Source organism: Lepus europaeus, chromosome 5 (genome assembly GCF_033115175.1).
Source record: "Lepus europaeus isolate LE1 chromosome 5, mLepTim1.pri, whole genome shotgun sequence".
Taxonomy (NCBI): domain Eukaryota; kingdom Metazoa; phylum Chordata; class Mammalia; order Lagomorpha; family Leporidae; genus Lepus; species Lepus europaeus.
In genome coordinates, this window is record NC_084831.1 from 149020471 (window position 1) to 149041497 (window position 21027).

At 53.8% G+C, this 21027-nt stretch overlaps 1 protein-coding gene across 1 annotated transcript in view; it reads right to left on the minus strand.

The window, feature by feature from the left end:
• The window catches only part of PTPRN2 (protein tyrosine phosphatase receptor type N2), an 800540-nt gene that overhangs the window by 127670 nt on the left and 651843 nt on the right, over positions 1-21027 (minus strand). Inside the window, exon 14 of the mRNA XM_062190222.1 lies at positions 13266-13478. Coding sequence (XP_062046206.1) covers positions 13266-13478 — 213 coding nt within the window. The remainder of the gene's footprint in view (positions 1-13265; positions 13479-21027) is intronic.

Genomic DNA, 21027 nt, shown 5'->3' on the forward strand with positions numbered 1-21027 from the left:
CTGGTAAGACGGCAAATGCCAACCCCAAACTCTCCCAGCTGGCACAGCTGAGGCCTTGCCCTGCAGTTAAGAGTTTAGGGGCTCCCCAAAAGTCAGGGGGTGCCCTCCAAGACCACAGATTCTAGCTCACGTCTGTGGGCACAACCGCCCTGGAGCAGGGTGCCCGTACGTACCCCTTGGTTTCCTGTTTCAAACCAGGAGCAGCCTGGGCCAGATGCAGGATGCCACAAAGAGCAGCCTTCGCACAAGAAAGTTGTGCTGCCTTCCTAACACGGCAAATACCATTTACGTCATCCTCATTGTCACCCTTAGACACCTGCAATGCCTAACATTTGCCGGCTGCTTCCTGCATGCCCAGCGCCGTTCTGCACGTTGGAAATTATGGGAAGTGAGCTCTCAATGCACCCAACTCCTGCTGCCGCCGTAGCCACGCCAACCCAGCCCTTCTCACGTCAGTCTTAATTCCATTTATTGATCAGCTTTTATCAAGCGCCAACAAGGTCCCCTGTGGGTTTGTACAGATGTGGCGCCCGGGGAAACTGAGGGGCCCCTCACACACAGGGAACAGGTCCAGCTCAGCATCACGTCTGTCTGGGTCCTGCACAGAGGAACAAGTAACTGTTAACGGGGAGAATACAGCCAGAAGGAACGCCACGGAGGAAGACGACAAAGGATAAAGTGAAAGGTGTGGATGAATAGGGCCTCTGGCCATCAGAACGGGGACTGGTCCCCTGGCCTGGGGCAGGGCAGGGCGGGGGGGCTTGGTGGTGGTCGTGGTGGGGCTGGGGGATCTGAACAGGGCTTGACAGATGGGAGTGATCCGGCCGCAGAGTGGGGGAAGGGCCTTCAAGGGAGGGGGCAGTGGGAACAAAGGCTCAGACGCAGCAAGCACAGGGGTGGTTCGGGGGCTGTAGGGAGCCCAGTCCAGGAACACAAAAGGTATTCACGTCTTTCCATTTGGTGGCCACTGCTTAATTAAGCCACAGGGCAGGGCTGTGTTGGGGGAGTGGGAGCGGGACCCGCGCAGCTGCTTCTACATTTTCAGAAACTGCACATCATTCTGGGGCCCCATTATTCCATCTCAGACGGATCTGAATGACGTGGGGCCTGACAGCTGTGCGAGGACCTTCCTTCTAGAATCTTCAGGCCTGAGCCCGGCCGCGTGGCCACCAGCAAATGGGCCCTGTTCATCAGCAGGGCCCTGTTCGTCTCCAGCCTCGTGACCCAGGGCTCTGGAAGGCCGGAAGGGAACAGGTGCAGCACCTCTCACAGGAAGTCAATGTTCCCACCGGCCCTGGAGAAAAGCCAGCAGGTGTGTGTGTGGGGGGGGCTCCTGGAGATGAAGAGTGGAGGACTGTGGGAAGTGACCAGGGTGGGGGTGGGGCGAGAGGAAGGGGAGAGTGGGAGGGTCACTGGTGGGGGGGGCACAAGAGCCATCTGTCACACGCCGGGTATCAGGTCTGCTTTGGGGTCTCACTAGGAGTCCTTCTGAAATCTGAAGAGTCAAGATGTGCCTTGGGGGCCGGTGCTGTGGCGCAGCAGGTTAATGCCCTTGCCTGAAGTGCCAGCATCCCATATGGGTGCCGGTTCGAGTCCTGGCTGCTCCACTTCCTGTCCAGCTCTCTGCTATGGCCTGGGAAAGCAGTAGAAGATGGCCCAAGTCCTTGTTCCCCTGCACCCATGTGGGAGACCCAGAGGAAGCTTCTGGTTCCTGGCTTTGGATCAGCCCAGCTCCAGCTGTTGCTGCCATTTGGGGAGTGAACCAGCAGATGGAAGATCCCTCTCTCTCTCTCTCTCTCTCTGCCTCTCCTCTCTCTGTGTAACTCTGACTTTCAAAAAATAAATAAATCTTTAAAAAAAAAAAAAAGATGTGCCTCAACCATCTGGAAGCAAGGTGTTGGCCGGGTGGAAGCGAGGCTGAGCCCAGCAGAAGTGCTAGGGAGCACCATGGCCTTGCCAGGAATGCTGCGAGAGCCCCCACAAAGGAGTCCACAGCGTTTCCATCCAACCAACAGAAGAATCGGAGTTCTTTCCTGGTTTCCTTTTGCCTCACGTTTCAATTTCAAACCAGGTATAACTCCTACCTCCATTCTTCTGTTCTATGTGTGAACTGTATTTTGCTTCCAGTCAAGAACACCTGGATTTCCGGTACAAGTGCGTATTTCACGGGTCCACAGAAAGTGGACTTGTAGGAATATTCTTTCATTTAAGTGCTGTTCTTCTGTTTCATTGCCTCTACAAACAAAAAGATGAAAATGACGCACTGCTTACCTGCAGAGCAAATCCAAGTTTTTATTTTAATTAGAAGATTTAAGTCTAGCTACACACTGATGCCAACGTTATCCTAGGCCATGTAGCAATCCCAGCATTTACCACTTAGAAACTCTTTTTTTTTTTTTTTTGTCAGGCAGAGTGGATAGTGAGAGAGAGAGAGAGAGAGAGAGACAGAGAGAAAGGTCTTCCTTTTTGCCGTTGGTTCACCCCCCAATGGCTGCCGCGGCCGGCGCACTGTGCTGATCTGAAGCCAGGAGCCAGGTGCTTCTCCTGGTCTCCCATGCGGGTGCAGGGCCAAAGGACTTGGGCCATCCTCCACTGCACTCCTGGGCCATTAGAAACTCTTTTAACTGATATACTATCAAAAAAACAAAGTCAATCCAAGTTTAAATTGTATTTTATATCCATATTTCTTAAATATCACAGTTACTCATTTTTTTTAAAAAAACTGGCTTTAGTCACTGACACAACCATTTGTTGATCTTCCTTTTCAAATTTTTAAAATTTCTTTTTTTTAAACACTTATTTGTGGGAGACCTGGGGTGGGGGGCCTCCTGGCTCCTGGCTTCGGATTGGCCCAGCTCCAGCTGCTGTGGCCATTTGGGTAGTGCACCAGCAGATGGAAGATCTCTCTCTGTCTCTCCCTCTCTCTGTCTGTGGCTCTGCCTCTCAAATAAATAAATAAACAAATAAATGTGTTTGGTTTTTTTTTGTTTGTTTGTTTGTTTGTTTTTTTGACAGGCAGAGTGGATAGTGAGAGAGAGAGACAGAGAGAAAGGTCTTCCTTTTGCCGTTGGTTCACCCTCCAATGGCCGCCGCGGCCAGCACGCTGCGGCCGGCACATCGTGCCGATCCGAAGCCAGGAGCCAGGCGCTTCTCCTGGTCTCCCATGCGGGTGCAGGGGCCCAAGCACTTGGGCCATCTTTCACTACTTTCCTAGGCCATCGCAGAGAGCTGGATCAGAAGTGCAGCAAGCGGGACTTGAACTGGTGCCGATATGGGATGCAGGAGCCGCAGGAGGAGGCTTGGCCCACTAGGCTACAGCACCAGCCCCCCTTTTAAAATGTCTTTGTTTACTTGAAAGGTAGAGAGATAGACAAACATCTTCCACCCACTGGTTCCCTCTCCAAATGCCTGCAGCATCCCAGGCTGGGCCAGGCGGAAGCCTGGAGCTGGGAACTCCATCAGGGTCTCCCATGTGGGCGGCAGGGGCACCGCTACTCGGGCCCTCACCTCTGCCTCCCAGGATGTGTGCCAGCAGGAAGATGCAGCCAGGATCAGGCCAGGATTTGAACCCAGGCACTCTGATATGGACGTGAGTGTCTTAACGGCTGTGCCAAACAACCTGCCCCTCATCTTCCTTTTCCTGTGCCCTCAATTTTGTACACACAGACACACAAAACCACACGTTTAGATACTTCACTGAGCTAGTGGCATTATTCTTCACATTAAAAAAATCTGGAAGGTGTACCTTTCACAACTGCTGCCTCTCTAATTAGAGTCCTTTTGTGTACCTTGGGCTTGCTAATAGAGAAATAATCTACTAAGATTCCATTCTTAATTATCAGCAATTCTCCCAAAGCAGAAAACCCCAATGGAGACTTTAGATTTTGAGCAGCAAAGTTTAAGAATGGTTAACTAGATGGGGAAGAAAAACACTATTATTTAACTCCTCCAGAGTGACAGGAAAAGTCATTACTGAGACACCTGGAGAAACGGCTGGATTGCTTAACTCCCAGGTCTACAGGAGAGACGATAAACAGCTTGCCTGGGCCTTGGAATTCCTCCCCTTGTTATCTGGGCGTCCGAGGCCCTCTCTGGTTTGGCTCAAGCCTTTCTAAGCTGCTCTCTCTCTTCAACGTAAGCCTTGGCTACAGGAGGACATCTCTGCCTGCACACTGCCTCCTTCGTCCTCTAGGAGTCCCCTGGGGCTCCCTGTGTGGCCTCCCCAAGCCCTCCCCCCGCCACGTCATTGCAGTGTCGCTTGTCTCTACCACCCTCTGAACACCCAGGAATGCTTCATGAGTATAGATGGGGGCCCACCCTCACACAGAACCGAATTCTCTGCTGTTCCTGTGGTTTCAGAAAGTGCGATCCTATTATCAGAAGAAATCCGTGTTCTGGAAAGACCCTTGCGGGACCAGTTCTGAGTCTGGCAGTCTAGGGTTCCAAGGCCACCTGGGGCTCTCTGCAGCGCCTGGTCCTCAGGGGTGACCCACATGCCTGTGGGGGCCTTGGCCAGAAGCCAGTACCCAATGCGGCTGCCAGCCAGGGGTGGGAGGACAGCGGGGCTCCCTGAGAGGCAAAGAGGACTCCAGACCTCAGGGGCCTCGGAGAAGGCGGAATGGACCTGGAGGTTCCCGGCTGGTGGGAGAAACAGTGGAGCAGCGGGGGACAGTCCTTCCTGGGCACCGAGACCTTTCTCCTGCACGGGGTTGCCTCTGGTTGGAGGCTCCTGGTCAGGTGGGTCTTCAGCACGTACATCCCCGGAGTGGTCTTGACCTGACATTTGGAAAGGACGGTCCTCTGCCCGCTCCTTCTTCCGTCTGTGCGATGCTTTTCCCAAAGCTCTCTCTTGGTGCGCACGCAGCCCCTGCGGGCCTCTGATGGTCCCAGCTCTCATTCCTCCTTCCACCTCCTTGTGCAGCGTCTCACGTTCTTTTACGCCAGTACACACGTGGTGTGAAGAGCAGGGCTTTGCTATTTTTGACAGACTAATGCACTTCACGGCAGATAACGCCATTCACCACGAGGCACATCCTCTCGTACCCATCAAGGCAGACAGCGGAGAAGGAGCGTGGTCTGAGTGCCCTGTGCGTCCCTAAGGGAGCCTCCCAGACGGTTCTCCCTGCCCTGCAGCTCCGGGGGAGGGGGGTCACCGGAAGGGGCGTCGGAGCCCGACAGGTGTCTCACTCCTCCACGGGAGCAGTGCCACCCACCGGGGTGTCTAGAGAGGGCCTCTCCAGAGCTGCCTGGGCCTCCTCACCTTGCCTTTAGGGATGCTCCCTAACCCCCAGCAGGATGCCGGCCCGCCCAAGAGCTGGAGAGACCAATGCTGAAATACTGGGGGCCAAAGCACAAGCGACTGCAGCCACGTCGGATGGGTCTGCTACTCCTGCTGGAACTTCTCCCTCCCTTACAAGCTGCTCTGAGTCCCTGGTTACCTGTCCTCTAGAACTGCTTCCCCACGCTCCATCCATTTACCTTAAAATCCCTGTCTAATCCATTTTTGACACCTGCCTTTACGCCTGTAGGCTTCCCCTGCTCCCAACACCCACTTCATTTCTCAACAGCTCAGCCTCTCGCATGGAAGACCTGGCGCTCTGCCAGCAGTAGCTGCCTCTCCTTACTGAGAACTCCTACTGCTGAGCCCCTCACCTGGACGTGGGCGAGGAACCCCCTTGTGTGGTGGGGCTGAAGCAGGTTGAAGATGACCCAAGCTTGCATTTGCATCCCGGAGCCCACCTGATGCTGGGGATGAACTGGAGGGCTGACTTTACCTGTGTGGAGTCCCGAATGACCTAGAAGTCCACCGGGACACTCACACCTTCTCTGGATGCCTGCCCTAACATGCCTTGGAGTTTGTACAACAGCCTGGACTTCAGATCTGCCGCCCGTCTTCCCTAGAAGTTCAGGCTTTCTCTGCAGATTGTACGTCCTGAGTTTTAGTTCAGACAACAGGCCCGGCTTCTGTCAGTCCGATTTACAGGACAGGGAGCCGCCCCAGAGGAAGGAGGAGAAGTAGCAGGAGACATTCTTGGGAAAGGGAGGTCCACGAGTACCATCGCCACGCGTAATTCACCCTTCGCCTGGAAGCAGGGCCACACGTGACCGTCTCGGCAGCCCAGCGAGGGGGGTGAAAACGCACAGCCTCCCAGCTTACAGAGGGGGCAGGTGGGGCCCGGGGGAGCCCTCAGGGCCTAGAGGGAGGCAGGGTATCATGGTCTCTTTCTTGCATGAGTTTGCATGATGGAAAAGTACGCAAAGTGCGGCACGAGCGAAAGCAGACGAGGAAGGAACGGATGGAGAGGGCAGGATGAGGCTCTTATTCTCTGTAATCAGTTGGCCACATGGTGAAGCCAAGTCCTCCCAGGGAGCACACAGACACCCTTAGCCTTCCCATGTGCCTGTATGCCCCTGGGAGCCCTCCACTCCCGCAGGGCCTGACACCCGGGGACCCTCCACTCCTGTGGGGCCTGACACAGGAGTCCTCTCTGTGACACCCCACAGAGAGGGGTGCCTCTGTCCAGCTCTGCAGAGTTGACGGCTCTTGGTACTCGTTACAGATCCTCCTGCTGCTCCATAGAATGCCTGGTCCTTGTCGGGTTTGCCACCACTGTGATGTGAGCGCCCAGTGCCCGGCTCCCAGCTCTTGCTTGGAACAGCCTCTCCACCCATCCACGCAGCCAACACCTGCTCCATGAGCCCACCACGAAATCCTCCAGGTACCGGCTGTCCCCGGGGGTCCCTCCTCTGTCATCTACAGGTGTCTGATTTCAATGTCATCCCCATCACCTCTTAACCACTCGCAGACTTGGGAGGCCTGGATGCCGCAGCCTGGTCCTCACACAGCTCTGACACCTGCTCGCCCGGGGACGGGGCAAGACACAGCTTATCTGGCGCCCACTGTGTCCACCTGTAAGTGGAGGAGGTGGCGGGATTCTGCTTCCCTCTTGCGACTGCGAGGAGGCAACGAGAGGACCAGGGCTTCCCTGGAGGGATGTGGCTGACCGATGCCGAGAGCAGCGGAGGAGCTGGGGAAGAGGGACCCTCAGAGGCCCCCTCTGTGTGTGCGCAGTGTCACTTGAGGAGCTACTCTTGCTTTTGCAAGGAAAGAGAGACAGGCACTAGAATACACCCGATGTCAGCAAGGCGTACTACCACCGAAACTGTTCCCTCGCTCAGTGCTGCGTGGGCACACACACACACCTCCCTCTGCGAGCCGCGAAGGTTCTCTCTTTGGGAGCCAGAGGGCAACATGGTTTTCCCTGGGCAAAGACACCTGGCAGGTGGCCGGGTGTCCCTCCTAACGCCCCTGCCTCCTTTCCCTGTCTTCTTCCTCCTGGAAAGCATGAAGGGGCTTCCTTAGAAACAGGTACTCCAGCAGTATCTAGGCCTGCTAATAAGCTACACAAGCAGAAACAAACCTAGTACACACCACAGGAGCAGAAAGAAGCCATCGAATTCAGGCCCCAGAATTTTCACATTTTAGGCATCACAGTCCGTGACCGCCCAAACATCTCAGTGCTGTTTTTAATTAAGTCTGATCTAATTATTCCTGTCTGATCGAGGGAAGTGGCTTGCTGTATCAGGACGGGCCACATGCTCTATTTTTCTCTGGCAACCTTTCCAGACGTCAGTGTTCTCTGAAGATCTATTTTTCACATCTCAGGAGCTCTATTTGAGGAAGTATTTTGCATGGGCAAAAACTGTGGAACAGACATGTAGTCACAGCTTTGGAAAGTGCATATTTAAAAGCTTAAGGTTTAGGAGAAAAACGCATCGCCAATGGATGCCTTCCAGAAAACTGCTCAGACCCGTAGTGAGGAGGTATGGAGGAGATGCTACTAAGTTCCCAAAAACAAAGCGTGTTGCCCGTGCACACTGGTCATTTCAAACAGAGCACCCGTGCAAACAAAAACTAGTTCTTGGGCTGTTGGGGACAAACTGCATTCCCTTCTTCTCATCACGGCCAAACTCTGCTAGCTGTCCTTGGATCATCACATTACTGCCTCAAGAAGCCTGGAGTTTGGCACCAATTAAACCACCATGTAGCATCTGCTTACTTTACAGATAGGTCCAGGGACGCTTCTGGGCACCGGGAGACTGCGAACAGTAGGACAAATCTCACGCCAAGGACTTGGCATCTGCAAAACCATGTCCATGTCGGAAAAATCTCAAGAGGATCCCACCTCCGGACATCCATCCTACTAGCTATTTTTGCAAAGGTCAAATCAGAAAAATTTCAATCCGCAGGCTTGGCTATGTTAGGGAAAGAAAGGCTTCAAATTAATATTTTAGGACCCCCTTCCGATTTCCAAGCAAGGTAGGTTCTGCGTCGCAAACAATTGCAAAAAAATAAAAAGGATCTTGACCTGAAAATTTAAATGCACAGCAAGAAAAGCCATCCTAAGAGACACACAGCTGGCTGAAGTGGACAAGGCTTTCTCAAACACTCGTGGTGGGTCAAGCGACCTCAGGAAAATTCACTCTGCTTTCCAGTGGCCTTGGGGGTCAGCCTATCATTTCTCCATTTCTATTACTAGTGATTACACCAATTACGGAAGATTAAACTCACCTAGACAAAGCAGGGTCTCTTAATTCACAAGAGAAATGAGCCAACTGGTGACCTGTCCTGTCTCTGCCAGAACGCAGCTTCTCTCAGCAGAGGTGAGAAGCCAGGGTGCATTTGGAAGTGCAGATCCATCAGCCGGAGTCAACCGAGCAGCCTTGCATAGCCGCCATCACCATGCACACTGTCATTACAGTAATAATCACTTGCTAATAGGAGCAGCGGCAACCAAGATGTGCACTTAGCCGCTCTGTTTACAGGCGGTCCCTGTAGCCCCAACGCATGCCTTCCTCTGGGTTTGGTTCCAAAGGCCTCCAAGTACACGAGGAAACCTGCTGGGTACTGTGAAATCAACCATCAAAAGAAAACTTGCTGAAAATTCTGCAGGAGTCTCTGCCCTCGTGTCGGGGAAGGGAGAGAGGGCTGGCAGAATACTAAACTTGCTGCTCGGAGATGATCAAAGCCTCCGAGAAATGGATGCAACATTCAAAGAGACTCAGAGAGAGAAAGGAGGAGAATGTCTTCTAATCACCTAACAACTTATTTTTGGCACAGTTTTTCACCCAATCACCTCCCATAGAAATAGGACGCCTACATTAAAAAAATGCATGAAATGTATGGATACCAAATAGCACAGCCCTTCTCTGTTTTTACGTTATCCCAGTGTTTGTGTCTGTGTGTGTCTACACGTACTCACATCTGTGTACACACGTGTATGATACGCTACACCAGCGTGCAAAAAGTAAACAAAACTGCTTTGTAGATAATGAAATAGAGATGTAATCCAAACATACTGTGTTTCAGAAGAAAAAAAAAGTCACCTTTACAGAGGCAGTGGGGAATGGGCCGGTGTTGTGGCACAGCGGGTTAGGCCACCTGCTGCGATGCCTGCATCCCATATGGGCATGGGTTCAAGTCCCTGCTGCTCCACTTCTGATCCAGCTCCCTGGTAGTGCACCTGGGAAAGCAGCAGAAGACGCTGTGGTCCCTGCACCCACTTGGGAGCCCCAGAAGAAGCTCCTGGCTCCTGGGTTTGGACCTGTCCAACCTGGGCCATTGTGGTCATTTGGGAAGTGAACCAGAGGATGGAAGACCATCCTCCCCGCCAACTCTTTCAAATGAATAAAATAGTGTGTCAGGATGGCTGAGTGGTCTAAGGCGTTGGATTCAAATAAATAAAATACAACTTTTTAAAAAATGGGGGAAAGCATGGTACAGTATTGCATTTCTTAAATACCCTTAAAACGTATTTCAGTTATTCTAAAAATGAATGCAACCAGTTTTTTTTTCCAAGTTTGAGCACATTAATCTTTGCTAGATGATCTGATGGGACTGACATCTTAGAAAGTGTCACGAGAATAAGGATCTGTCAAGAAAGATTTGACTTTCTAATAGGTTCAGCAAACCAAAAACAATCCACACACACACAATCTCAGAGAGCTCTAACATCCTGCCTCTTGTTGATGCACTAGTTCTATTTTGTGGAAGAGAATTTATAATGATGTTTAAAGATGTCTGCATTGGAATCTAAAAATCCAAACGATTTGCCACCTTGAACCTCACATTCAGAGAAACTGACTGACCATTCAGGATCTTCCCAGGGATCTGACCCAAAGCCTCACAATGAGTTCCGTGCACACAGTGGGGACTGCACAGACCCCTACCGTGTGCATTCCAAGGGCTGACACAGATAAAGGCTTCCTCGAGGGTCAACAGCACAAAGGGTCTATGTAGTTTGTGCTAGAAGAATCTCACCCACGCTGGTGCTGTTCAACGGGGCACAGTGGATTCTCCTTCTGGACTCCCAGGGAAGAAGGGAACCCGCAAGGGGAGGCCACCAATGCCTCTTCCAGCACACCATCACCGAGCTCTCTCCTCCACCCCATCAGAACCACTGTGCTCCTAGCCTGTCCTTCTCTGCGCAAGAACACCGAGTTCTCTTACTCAAAGGGGAGCTACATATTCCAGTAGTAATAAAACTTCTTACATTGCCACCTACTCTGCTGTCATTCCTAGGTTACTTATGTCTAACTTACACCATAATCGTTTTCTCTTTTAGGAGCCCTGAAAACACACAGTATTCCTATTATATCCCCATGAAGTAAAGCACAACATCAAATTGTTTAACTTTCCTTATAATTCAGATGAGGTCTATTTACTACCTCAATTTTACTGTAGAATTAGCAAAGTGCAGAAATTCTTACTTAAAAATAAATAAATGCATTGATGCAACAAATACTTTTCCTGACATCTGTCATTTTAGGCTTGCAATTTTTTTTAAATCTTATTTTTTTTTAACTTGAGGGGGTATCAGTGGCAGCTGCTGAAAGCCCACAGAGATATGGATGCATTAATGAATTAATACCTGCTTCATCTACCAATGAAGTTGCTCTATTTGTAACTACACCAGCATGGGACCTTCATACATTATTCAGCTAAATTTAAAGCCCCAAACCACAAAACCCCCATCCTCATTTGCTGAGTCCTGCTCTCCTTTGAAAACAAAACAAAACAAAACAAAACAAAACAAAAAACAGGACAACACAACAGTCTAACTCCAGAATTTTCTCACAAGAAAACAATCGCTTTCAGTGGGGCAAACCCTCACGTTTTATCAAGGCAAGTCCCTGCAAGAATATTTTAGAGTGATTTCAAAACGAAGCGTAACAAATATTTTTTATAGCCATTTCATTTCCAAATTTGCCTAGATCATATTTTTAAAGGAAATCTTTTCCTTGTTTTTTTTTTTTTCCCGTTTTATTAATCTGGATTGAAGCAAAGCACACATTTCCTTTATTGTCTGGATTACACATTCTTATTAAACAAACCAGAGCTCATTATAAAATCAATATCAACTTAACCACCATGCCCCCAGGAGAAACAGCAAAAAGGTCACTCTAAGAAATTCAAACAATTTTCCTGCTGGAAGGGCATGATTTTAATTACAGATACTATTAATTAGAGCTGTCACTGGGAAGTTTTTTTTTTTTCCTGTTAATTATCACAAACTCGGTCCTAAGTATGCATTTTCAACCTGCATTTTTGCAAAAAAAAAAAAATTAGCCATTTCTGCATGCAAGACCAACCTTCCCATTCTATCAATATTTTATATTTGAATTTCAAAGTGTATCAGAGGACACAAGCTTTCTAAAAACCTACGCCTGTGTGATCTCCCGTCTCTCACACATGGAATAGAACTGGTGTGATAATTTATTTATGCTCTGACTCGGACTTGGCCCTGAGACCTGGCATCCTGTATTGACGGTCCTGCTCAATAGAACTTCTGGATGAATTTTGACTAGTTTAGGTGACATTTTTTTTCAGGCTGCTTCTTCAAACATGATTTCTTTCCCCTTCACTTTGAAGCAAAGCCGCGCGCTGCGAGTGAAATGCCATGTTCGCCACATTTGAAGTTGCCACTTCTTTACGGGAAAAAGATCGCACTGCCAGGAGACCAGAGGTTTTCTCCACTCCACGACAACACTGAAAATCTGAAATGGGAGGAAAGGCTATCTCCTGTCCCTGTTCGCTTCTGAGCACAGCGATTTTGTAAATTCATGGCAGCTCCTTCCGTGGGGCAGGGTTAGAGCAGCCCCATGGAGCAGGCATGCCAGCTCAGACTGGTGCATGGGCAGTGGGGAGGGGGGTGGGGTTGGGGGGAGCACACTGCTGGTCAAATGGAGGGTATTTCTGGAAAGAGGTTGAGAGCCCACCTAGGAAACTCTGACAACAGGATAATAAGATTCACTTTCTATATCAGTGTAAAAGGCAATGAATTATTTACAAGTCATAGTACATACATCATCATCACGTGACCTGAGAAAACAAAGGGTCCAATGGGGAGGAAAAAAAAAATCTTACAAATTTTCACTGATTGAACTTGGAAAACAGTGATTAAGCAAATTATTTTATCTTCCCAAATGGGAATCTACACTCAGAATGAAAGACTATTTTACACGAAAGCAAATCAAGTGGCCTGACTTGACGTATCTGCTGGGTTGGCACTGCTGTTGGGAACCGAAGTCGCATTTTCACTACAGGACACAATGAAGCCCGAAATGCATGCCACACAACTTCTCACAGTTCTGCAAGCTGTCTCCTGCCCCATTCCGCCTGAACCTGCCTCCCTCCCTCCCTCATTGGTCTAATTTATTTCCAGGTGTGTTTGCAAGCGCTCTGTGTTCCCAGCTCACGGCTGCAGACACACTTGGTTTACCTGCAGTTTGCCAATGTTAGACTTCACGGTAGCAGAATAATAGCAGAGGGTGGGGGCAGATCAGGTCAAAAGATCTTTCATCTAAGACCCTGAGAGGAAGTGCATGATTTAAGACATCTTCAAACACCCACACAAGCAATTCATCTTGCAACACTGGATTTCTCATTAATAGAGGCCAAACTAAGAAAGATAACAGATGATACATAATTCATGCATTGTGCTCCCCCCCCCCATTTCTAATTAGCAACCTGCGTTCCCAGCTAACAGGAGACCCTCCAAGAACGGCCCAAGATTAATATAAGAGCCGTAAAACTGTAGTTGCAAGGTACTGACATGCATGTTAATGAGAAGTTTCAACTGGCACCATAAAAGAACCCAAACTATGAATAAGTGAGCAAGTGCTGGCAATGGGAGAGGGAACGAAATTGTTGATAATTCCAATACCCCACTTAGAACAACAACAACAACAAAGTATCCTTTTACCTGGTAGGCGGCGGTGGCATCCGCACCCGGGTGGCCCCCTAGTCCTGACAGCTTCTCCCGCAACTTGTAGTGAGAGCTGTGGCGGATGCAGTAGAGGAGGCCGGAAGCCAGGAGGACGGCTAGGATGCAGGCGACGGACAGGAAGGTCAGCACGATGAACTTGGTGGAGTCCTCTTGCTCCGCCTGGTGAGGCAGGAGCTTCAGCTGGCTTTTCTGCAGACCCAGGAAAAAGACGGGGCAAGTTAGGCCTTGGCAAACCACGCCCCCCTGAAAAGCCAAGCTCCGCCAAGGCAGCACGGGAGGGTGGTAGGGTCAGACCAGACAGCACCTCCCCCCCTCCCAAGGGGAGCAGAAGTGATTTCAAAATAGCACTCCGCAGGGAGTTGGAGGCATCAGTCCCCCACGGTGGGTGGCTGTGTGGCAAAGTTAAGGTGTCTGGCAGCTAATTCGCTGTCTTAAATCAAGCACGCGTCCCTTCTTCTAAGCAGGTGCACCTGTATATATCCAGGGCGTGCACAGAACGCGGGGCTGGCTTTACCCGCTTTCACAGTCACACCCGTCCTGTCCACCCCCCCACCCCCACCCAGGCGTTCTGCAGTCCTGGGAAACGCTCCCTGGCCACCCCAGGCGTCCCCCTGGCGTCCGTGGTCCCGCCGACTCCAGCGCACACCCCAGCACCTGCCGCCCAAGCGCCGCCGTTCCCGGAACGGAACCGCCAGCCCTCCGCCGCCGCCGGGCGGCCCGGGAAGTTCCCCGTCTCGGCCGTGCAGGGTGGGGGAGTAGGAGAAGATCCCCTCGGCGCGCTGCGCTCCCCTCCACGTGCAGCGCGCTGCACGGCGCTCCCCTCATTAGCTTCATTAGGAGGTGTATTAGCGACCCTTCAGCACGCCACAGCCAAACCGCCCGAGACCCCCGGCCAGCAGACCCCCGCCCCACGCCCCCCACAATTACTGGGGAAATGAATGGGAAAGCACGCCCTGCCTCAGTGCCGGTTTGCTACAAGAGGAGAACAATTAGCAAACTCTTTTCCACCACCTCATTTCGCGTGGTAACAAAATGGATTTTTCCCCATGAATGCCCGGCCGGCCTGTTCATTATCTCTCCTCTATTAGTAATTTTCTGCTCCGCGTTCAGCCTCCCAACTCTTCCATTTCCTCCTGTCTCCGAGTGTACACAGTGCCTCTGTGTCAGGCCGGGCCCAGTTTTATCTTGTAATCATAAAGGCCACGAAAGCAATTATCGCCGGTCTTGACTGCGAAAGCTGGTCATTAATTAGCCTCCTTTTGCCTTCGCTGCCGCGGATTAGCGGGCGCAGGGACTGAGTTAATGGAAACGCGGGTTAAATGAGAAAAGGCGCCCGGATTTTGCTGCCTGGTTGCGCGCTCGGAGCAGGACGGAGCGGAGGGGAGGGGCAGTGGGAGAAAGGCGGGCGGGAGACTGGGTGGGTGGGGGGGGAGGAATGGGGAGGGACCCGGGATGACGACGAGGGGGCGGGGGCGGCCCAGCGGCCCCGGCCGCGGGGAACCTGCGCGCACAGTCGCCCTCGGCGTGGAGAGCGCGCAGAGGAGACCCCTCCCCAACCCTCCCCGGCTTCCTCTCCCCCCACCCCCTCTCTGTCGTTTCTCCCTCCCGGGCCCACGCAGCCGCTTCCAGAAGACAGTCCCTCCGCCCGACCCACGCCCCCCTCCCCAAGGTAGCCGCTCGGAGCCCCCACCCGCGCAGTCCCCCATCCCCCGCACCCCTCTCCCCGCCCCGCGCGCGGGGCGCGAGCCAAAGCCACGTAAAGGAGCCGGAGGGGGCCCACCCAGGCGATCGCCGTGCGACCGGGGCGAGAGGGAGCGCCACCTCCTAGGGCCGGGGTCTCGGCGGCCCGGAGCGCGGAGGATCGTTCACGCCCAGCCCGCCGCACCCCGCGCACTGTCCCGCGGGGAGCAGCCGCAGCGCACCGGAGCTGGGGGCGGGGAGGAGCGCCCGGGACTCCAGCCCCGGACGCTCCTCGAGAGCTCCAGCCTGGGGTCCGGTGCGCGCCAGGACAAGGGGGCCCGGCTCGCCGCCCGGCAGACAGGGCCGCCTTCCCCCAGGCCTGAATTGACACCCAGGTGGGCGGGGGTTGCCCACAGGACAGCTCAGGGTCCCCCGCCAGCGGCGACTCCGGCGCGGCGCCGAGTCTCGGGTGGATTCCGCCTCGCCCAGGCGGACGGAACCCGGAAACAAAGGAAGCGGCTGCACGGCGGGCAGAGTGGGCGCCGGCTGCTGCCCTCCCACCCCTGAGCCCGGCGGTCCCTGCGCTCCTTCCCAACCCGCGCCCGCGCAGGCGAGAGCGCTCTCCGCGCCCCCAGCGAAGCGTAGCGTTCGCGAGGGGTCCCGCCCAGCAGTCGCGAGGACCCGGGGAGCCCACGTGGCCACCTGCGCCTGGGAACAGGGGACTTTCCGAATCTTCCCGCCCCGCGACCCGAGGCGCACACGCGCGCGGTGGCCAGCCTGGGTCTCCACGGTGTGCGGCAGAGGCACCAGGGCGCACAGGGCCTGGACCACCGCCGGCCTCCCAAGCGGAGGACACTGACGCTGGGTGTCACTCCTGCCAGTTAAGGAGCTGTGAACGCGCGGGAGCCGCACGGTCCCCCGGGGGACCACGCCAAAGCTCATCCCAGGGACGCGGCGCAGGCTGAGACCACCGCGGCCAGCCGAGTCCTCGCCGGACTATGACGGTCGCCCTGACCCACGGCGAGCCTGGCCTGCGCGCTAAGCGGAACGGGTCTGCCTGGCTGTCTTTCACTCGGCCCCTTGGGATTTACTCAAAGGTCAAAGAAAAATGTCAGAGAGAGTGACTGCCCGGGGACCTCAGAATCGCTGCTCCCAGGGCCCTCGCTGGGTCCCAGGCGCTCCCGGAGAAGGGAAAGGATGCGAAGGCACCAGAGGTGACCTCGACCCCTTCAGTCCCATACTCTCGGGTCTCCCTGGGCTCCCCCCCGCTGCCCGGGCTTGGGCTGTTCCACGGAGAAGGGGTGACCGGGGTCCCCAGGCAGGATGAGAGCCGCCTCCGGCTCACCACCTCCAGCCCTTGCGCAGGGAGGCCCGGGGCCATCGGTGAGTCTGGCCGCGCCAGTGTTGAGGGAGAGACGGGGTGTGACCGAGGGACCAGCTGCCATGGAGGTCGCGGGGTCTCAGGGCCCGGCTGGGACACCCTGCCTCCGGACCGGCCGGAGACCTTTGAGAAGGAGCTGGAAAAGCCACGCTTCCCCGAGGTTCCCCCACCCTGCCACAGCTCCCCCTGTCCTGCCTGGCTCTGGGCAGCATTGGGAGAGAAGGGCCTGCGTGCAAGTCTGGTTTTAAGAATCCCGGAAGACACGAAAATGCATAGAAATGCTATTTTTTTTTTAAACATGGCAATTCCTTTTTCACTAACAGAGTTTAAATAACTTTTTTTTTTATTTTTGATATGTGTGTATGGACTTAAAAAAAAGATACTGATGACCCCTGCTTTAAGAGAAAGAAATGAGTCTCTGTGGGCTTGAAAGTGGGTTTGCATCACACTCCTGACGCCAGGTGCGGCTTGGGTGGGCCCCCTCCCCCCACCAACCTGGCTCCCCAACACTGAGCAACTTTGTGTGGACTACAAGTCCGGAAGAGAGCCCAGACTAATTAGAGGCATCTTATCAGTCTTGACTTGAAATTGAAAGAAAATGATGCTTAAATATTTATGACTTTGACATTTACAGTCAGGCGCCTTTTAAAACCAGAACACCTCCTTCTGTACAGCGGCAGCTCCATTTACTGAGGGTTGGAACAGGCAAGCAGTGAGGAGGAGGAGGGTGGAGAAGCAGCAGCCCTCCAAAACGTGCCTGGGGGCGCAGGTGCACACGGACACCCCAGCATCCCCAGTTGCAGGAGACGCACACAGGGATATCAGCACTCAGGTACCAAGCACTCAGGTGCCGGAACAATACAACTTTCCAGCACCAGGAGTTATCAAGTCAACCCAATAGCAGTAGAGATGTTTCCGGAGGGTAAGTTACAGCACAGTTACCCATTTCTCTCATCCATCTGCACCTGCAACTCCTCACATTAAGAGTATGCAGTTTTTCAAACGTTGGGGTGCTTAAAGAAATGTGTGACCCCGGAAACAACTTATAGAACTGTTCTTCAAAATGAGCACCTCGACACTGCATGTGCTTGTAAGTCAGAGTGCATAGAACTTCTGTTACAGACCCTTCTGAGCCATTTATGGCAAAATGCCTTCAGGACTTTTTTCTTAGCTGTCCATGTGTTAGGCTTAAGAGAAAGGAGAAGAGGAAAAATAAAAGCAGGGCATTCTATACCCACAGTCGATTGTGAGAACTGAGACAGTCACACACACACAACACTTCATGGCAAATATTTGTTGACAGCTAACAAAATGTAGTATTCTTCCAAGGTTATGTAACGCCACCATTCACAAGAGCATTATCTAAGTCACTGACTTGCAATTTTAAAATACGCTTGTACCAAAAACAACAACAACAACAACAAAAAAAAAAAAAACAAAAAAACACAACTTAGGGACACAGCATTCAATTTCATTAACATTAAACTTCTGATACTGTCAGTGTTTTTGTTTCATTTCTAAAGAATTTGATTTGCAAGCCCTGTGTGTCGGCACTTTCATGTTACTATAATTATAAAAAGCTTTCCCCCTGTAAAATTGAGAAATTAGCTTTAGAGACTATTAATGAATTACTGTAGCAAGTCTGCCTTTGGTTGGCTAGATGAATCATGTTAGAGTTATTTGGAAATTCCATGATAAATTTACCAAAGCATAGTAACTACCCCTTTAAAGTGGATCAGAATGTTTAAGTTTTCAGGCTGTGGCCAAGTGACCAAACTTTAAAAACACGGGGGAGGAATGTCTTATAATATTTATAAAAGTATTTTTTAAAGCTGTTAACTGAACTATTTTTAATTTGGAATTTGCCACAGAATTCTAATAAATGAGAGAAGTCAGGCGGAAATAATCATGTATTAATTCTCTGCATTACAAAATCTTTTCAGAAGCTATTATCAGAGCAAGAGGCACTGCGGTCTGAATTCAGGGTGGGAGAAGTCCTTTGTGCAACTGAAAGCCATTGTTCCTCCTTGCAGATGAAATTGTACTTGCAAATCTGCCATTCAAGTAGCAAAAAAAAAAAAAAAAAAAAAAAAAGGCTATATGCGCAAAAGAACAGAATCTCTAAGAAATACCTGCTCTTAAATGTAAACTTTAATGAAAATAAGTTGGGATATGCTATTTTAAAACGGACTACTTGCTGAAGATTTTTTCAGGCATAGCATAAAAGTGAATACAGAAGGTAACACGTTGCTGTTTGCCATCTTGAAGTACCCCCTCAGTTCCACAGACATCTCTAAGATACCAAGAGGGGACGTCCTCGCGCGAACTAATTCTTAAGCAAGCCTTCAACCAGGCAAGTCGTCTCGGGTGGAACCGAGGGCGGCCCACAGGCTGAGGACAGGGCGACACGGAGCGGGCCCCCCAAGAGGAAACTTGGTCCTTTCCCGCGGAGCCCCTGCCTGCGCTTCCATCCCATCCCAGCCCGAGCTCGGCCGACCCGCTCCCCGCACGCCTCTCGGGCCCGCGTTTCTGGCACGCGTCCGCGGCCCCCGAGGCCCGGGCTGGCACACACGCAGGCGCGCGCCGGCCCGGTCAGGTGCTTCCCCGGCCAGCCTCGGAGGAGCCGCTTCTCCCCGCCCCGCAGGGACCCAACTCGCTTCTGGGAAGGGGGGTTTTTGGCCTTGCCCCCTGGACCCAGGCCGGGCAGCCCCATCCTGAGGCTTTGCCTGGCGACGCCGGTCGGGACCCCGCGGTGGCTCCACTTTGCCAGTAGGTCCGGCGGAGCTGGCAGTCGGTCTCGGGCCCTCCCCTCCCCCACTCAGGGCGAGGAGGACCTCACCCCTGCTTCCCAGCACCACCCCCCCCCACTCATTCACAAGATCCCTGCAGAGGTCGGTGGGAGCGGATCGCAGCGCCGGACACAAAGGGTGGAGGGCCCCCGGGAGCCGCGGGTATTCACAGCTCTGAGACGGGACTCGGCGCGGCCCGAAGCCCCCTTTCCCGGCGGCGGGGACAATGCCGCGGCCCAACCTCCCTGGCCACAAAGCGCGCGGGCCGCCGAGGAGGGATTAATGTCCCCAACAGCGTCCGCGTTCCCCCAGGAATCCCGGGCGCTCCACAGCCCCAGCGCCGCACACGGCGGTCCAGGCTGCCCCACCAGGCCCCCCGGGCTGCTCCGGAGCCCAGTGCCCGGTGTGCTTGGCTGGGTGCCGGTGCGTACTTCCTCCTGCGTTGATAAAAGGCGCGAGCGTCTCCTCTCTCGTCTTTGCACAAACCTTCACTTCCTCGCACGTTCGCTTGCGTCCTAAAATCTGGGCATCGCAGGGCAGAGCCAGCTGAGCGAAGACCACTTGGACACGCTGAGCCCTTCATTCCAGGCGGGGAGGCTCCCTGGCGCCCAGCGGGGACCTAAGCCGCGCAGGAGACCCAAGGGTGTCCAACCCAGAGCACAAGGGACTGAGAGTGAGGCGGGGGACGAGCGAAGCCACTCAGGGAGCGCCCGTCGCTGCCTCCTCAAGCCATCTCTGCGCCCTGCGACCCGAGCTGCCCTCAGCCAGCTGCCAGGACCCTCGTAGCGGGGGCCTATGGGGGTCCAGCGCACTGGCGGCTGTGACAGCGACCCCCCCCCCCCACCTCGGCCATGCAGCCAGGAGCGCCGCCGCGAGAGCAGTGCACGCGGAACGCACAGGGGCGGGAGTCTCCAGCTCTTAAAGCCAACTCCGCTGAGATTTTTTTTAACCCCTCATTTTGGGGTGCGCCCGACTAACTGAGCCAGGCTTCCCCGGAACCACGAAGCAGGCAGCTGTTCACAACCACGAAGGAAGGGAAGGGAGTCCCTGGTTCAAACAGCGTCGAGTCAGAAGTTTTTCGGGCGTCCACGCGGCCGCGCGCGCGGAGGGGGTGCTGTTAAATGGGGAGGGGAGTGGAGCTCTCCGGTTCCCTTTGGAGGAGCAGAGGCGGATGCTCTCCGGAGTGTCTCCGCCAGGCTGGGGCTCAGAGGACCCCTCGGCTCTCACTGACCGCCCCACCTGCTTCCCCACGGACCCTCCTCCAACTCGCTGCCCTCAGGAATACTTGGTGGGTACAGAGGCGCGCTCCCGGACCCCGGTGAGGAGGGCGAAGAGCGCTCCAAAATGCGCTGGGAGGAAAAATGTCCCCACGCTGGCTCCTTTCCTCGCCGACTGTTCAACCCCGGCCTTCCTCCTCCTCGTCCCACACTCCTCCCGGCCCCGCGCCCTAACCGCAAGCATCCCACTGCTACCCCTACCCCACCCCCCCACCCCGGTCCACCGCCTCTTTCTGGATCAGCCCAGAGTAGCCGGCGACGCGAGAGGCAGAGAGCAGAGCGCTGGAGGGAAGTCTACGGATAGGCCTCCTTGGGACGATCCCCTCGGGGCGCTGGGCTGGCACGGCTGCCACCCCTCTGAATCTGTGCGCTCAAGAAGAGCTGCCAGCCGCCGGCTGTCCCAGACGCCCACCCCAAACCCATCCGGGGATGACCCCAGTCTCAGATCTCCCCAGCCCGCCCGAGCCGTTGACAGGTGTCCTAAGGCGAGTCGGCGTAACCCTCTGAGCTGGGCTCTCGGACGCCCGGGTCGCCCATCGGAGCCCTGCACGCACACCCTCCACCCTTCGAAGTATCCCACTCTGCGCCCCGGGAGATGCCCGCGGTGGGTC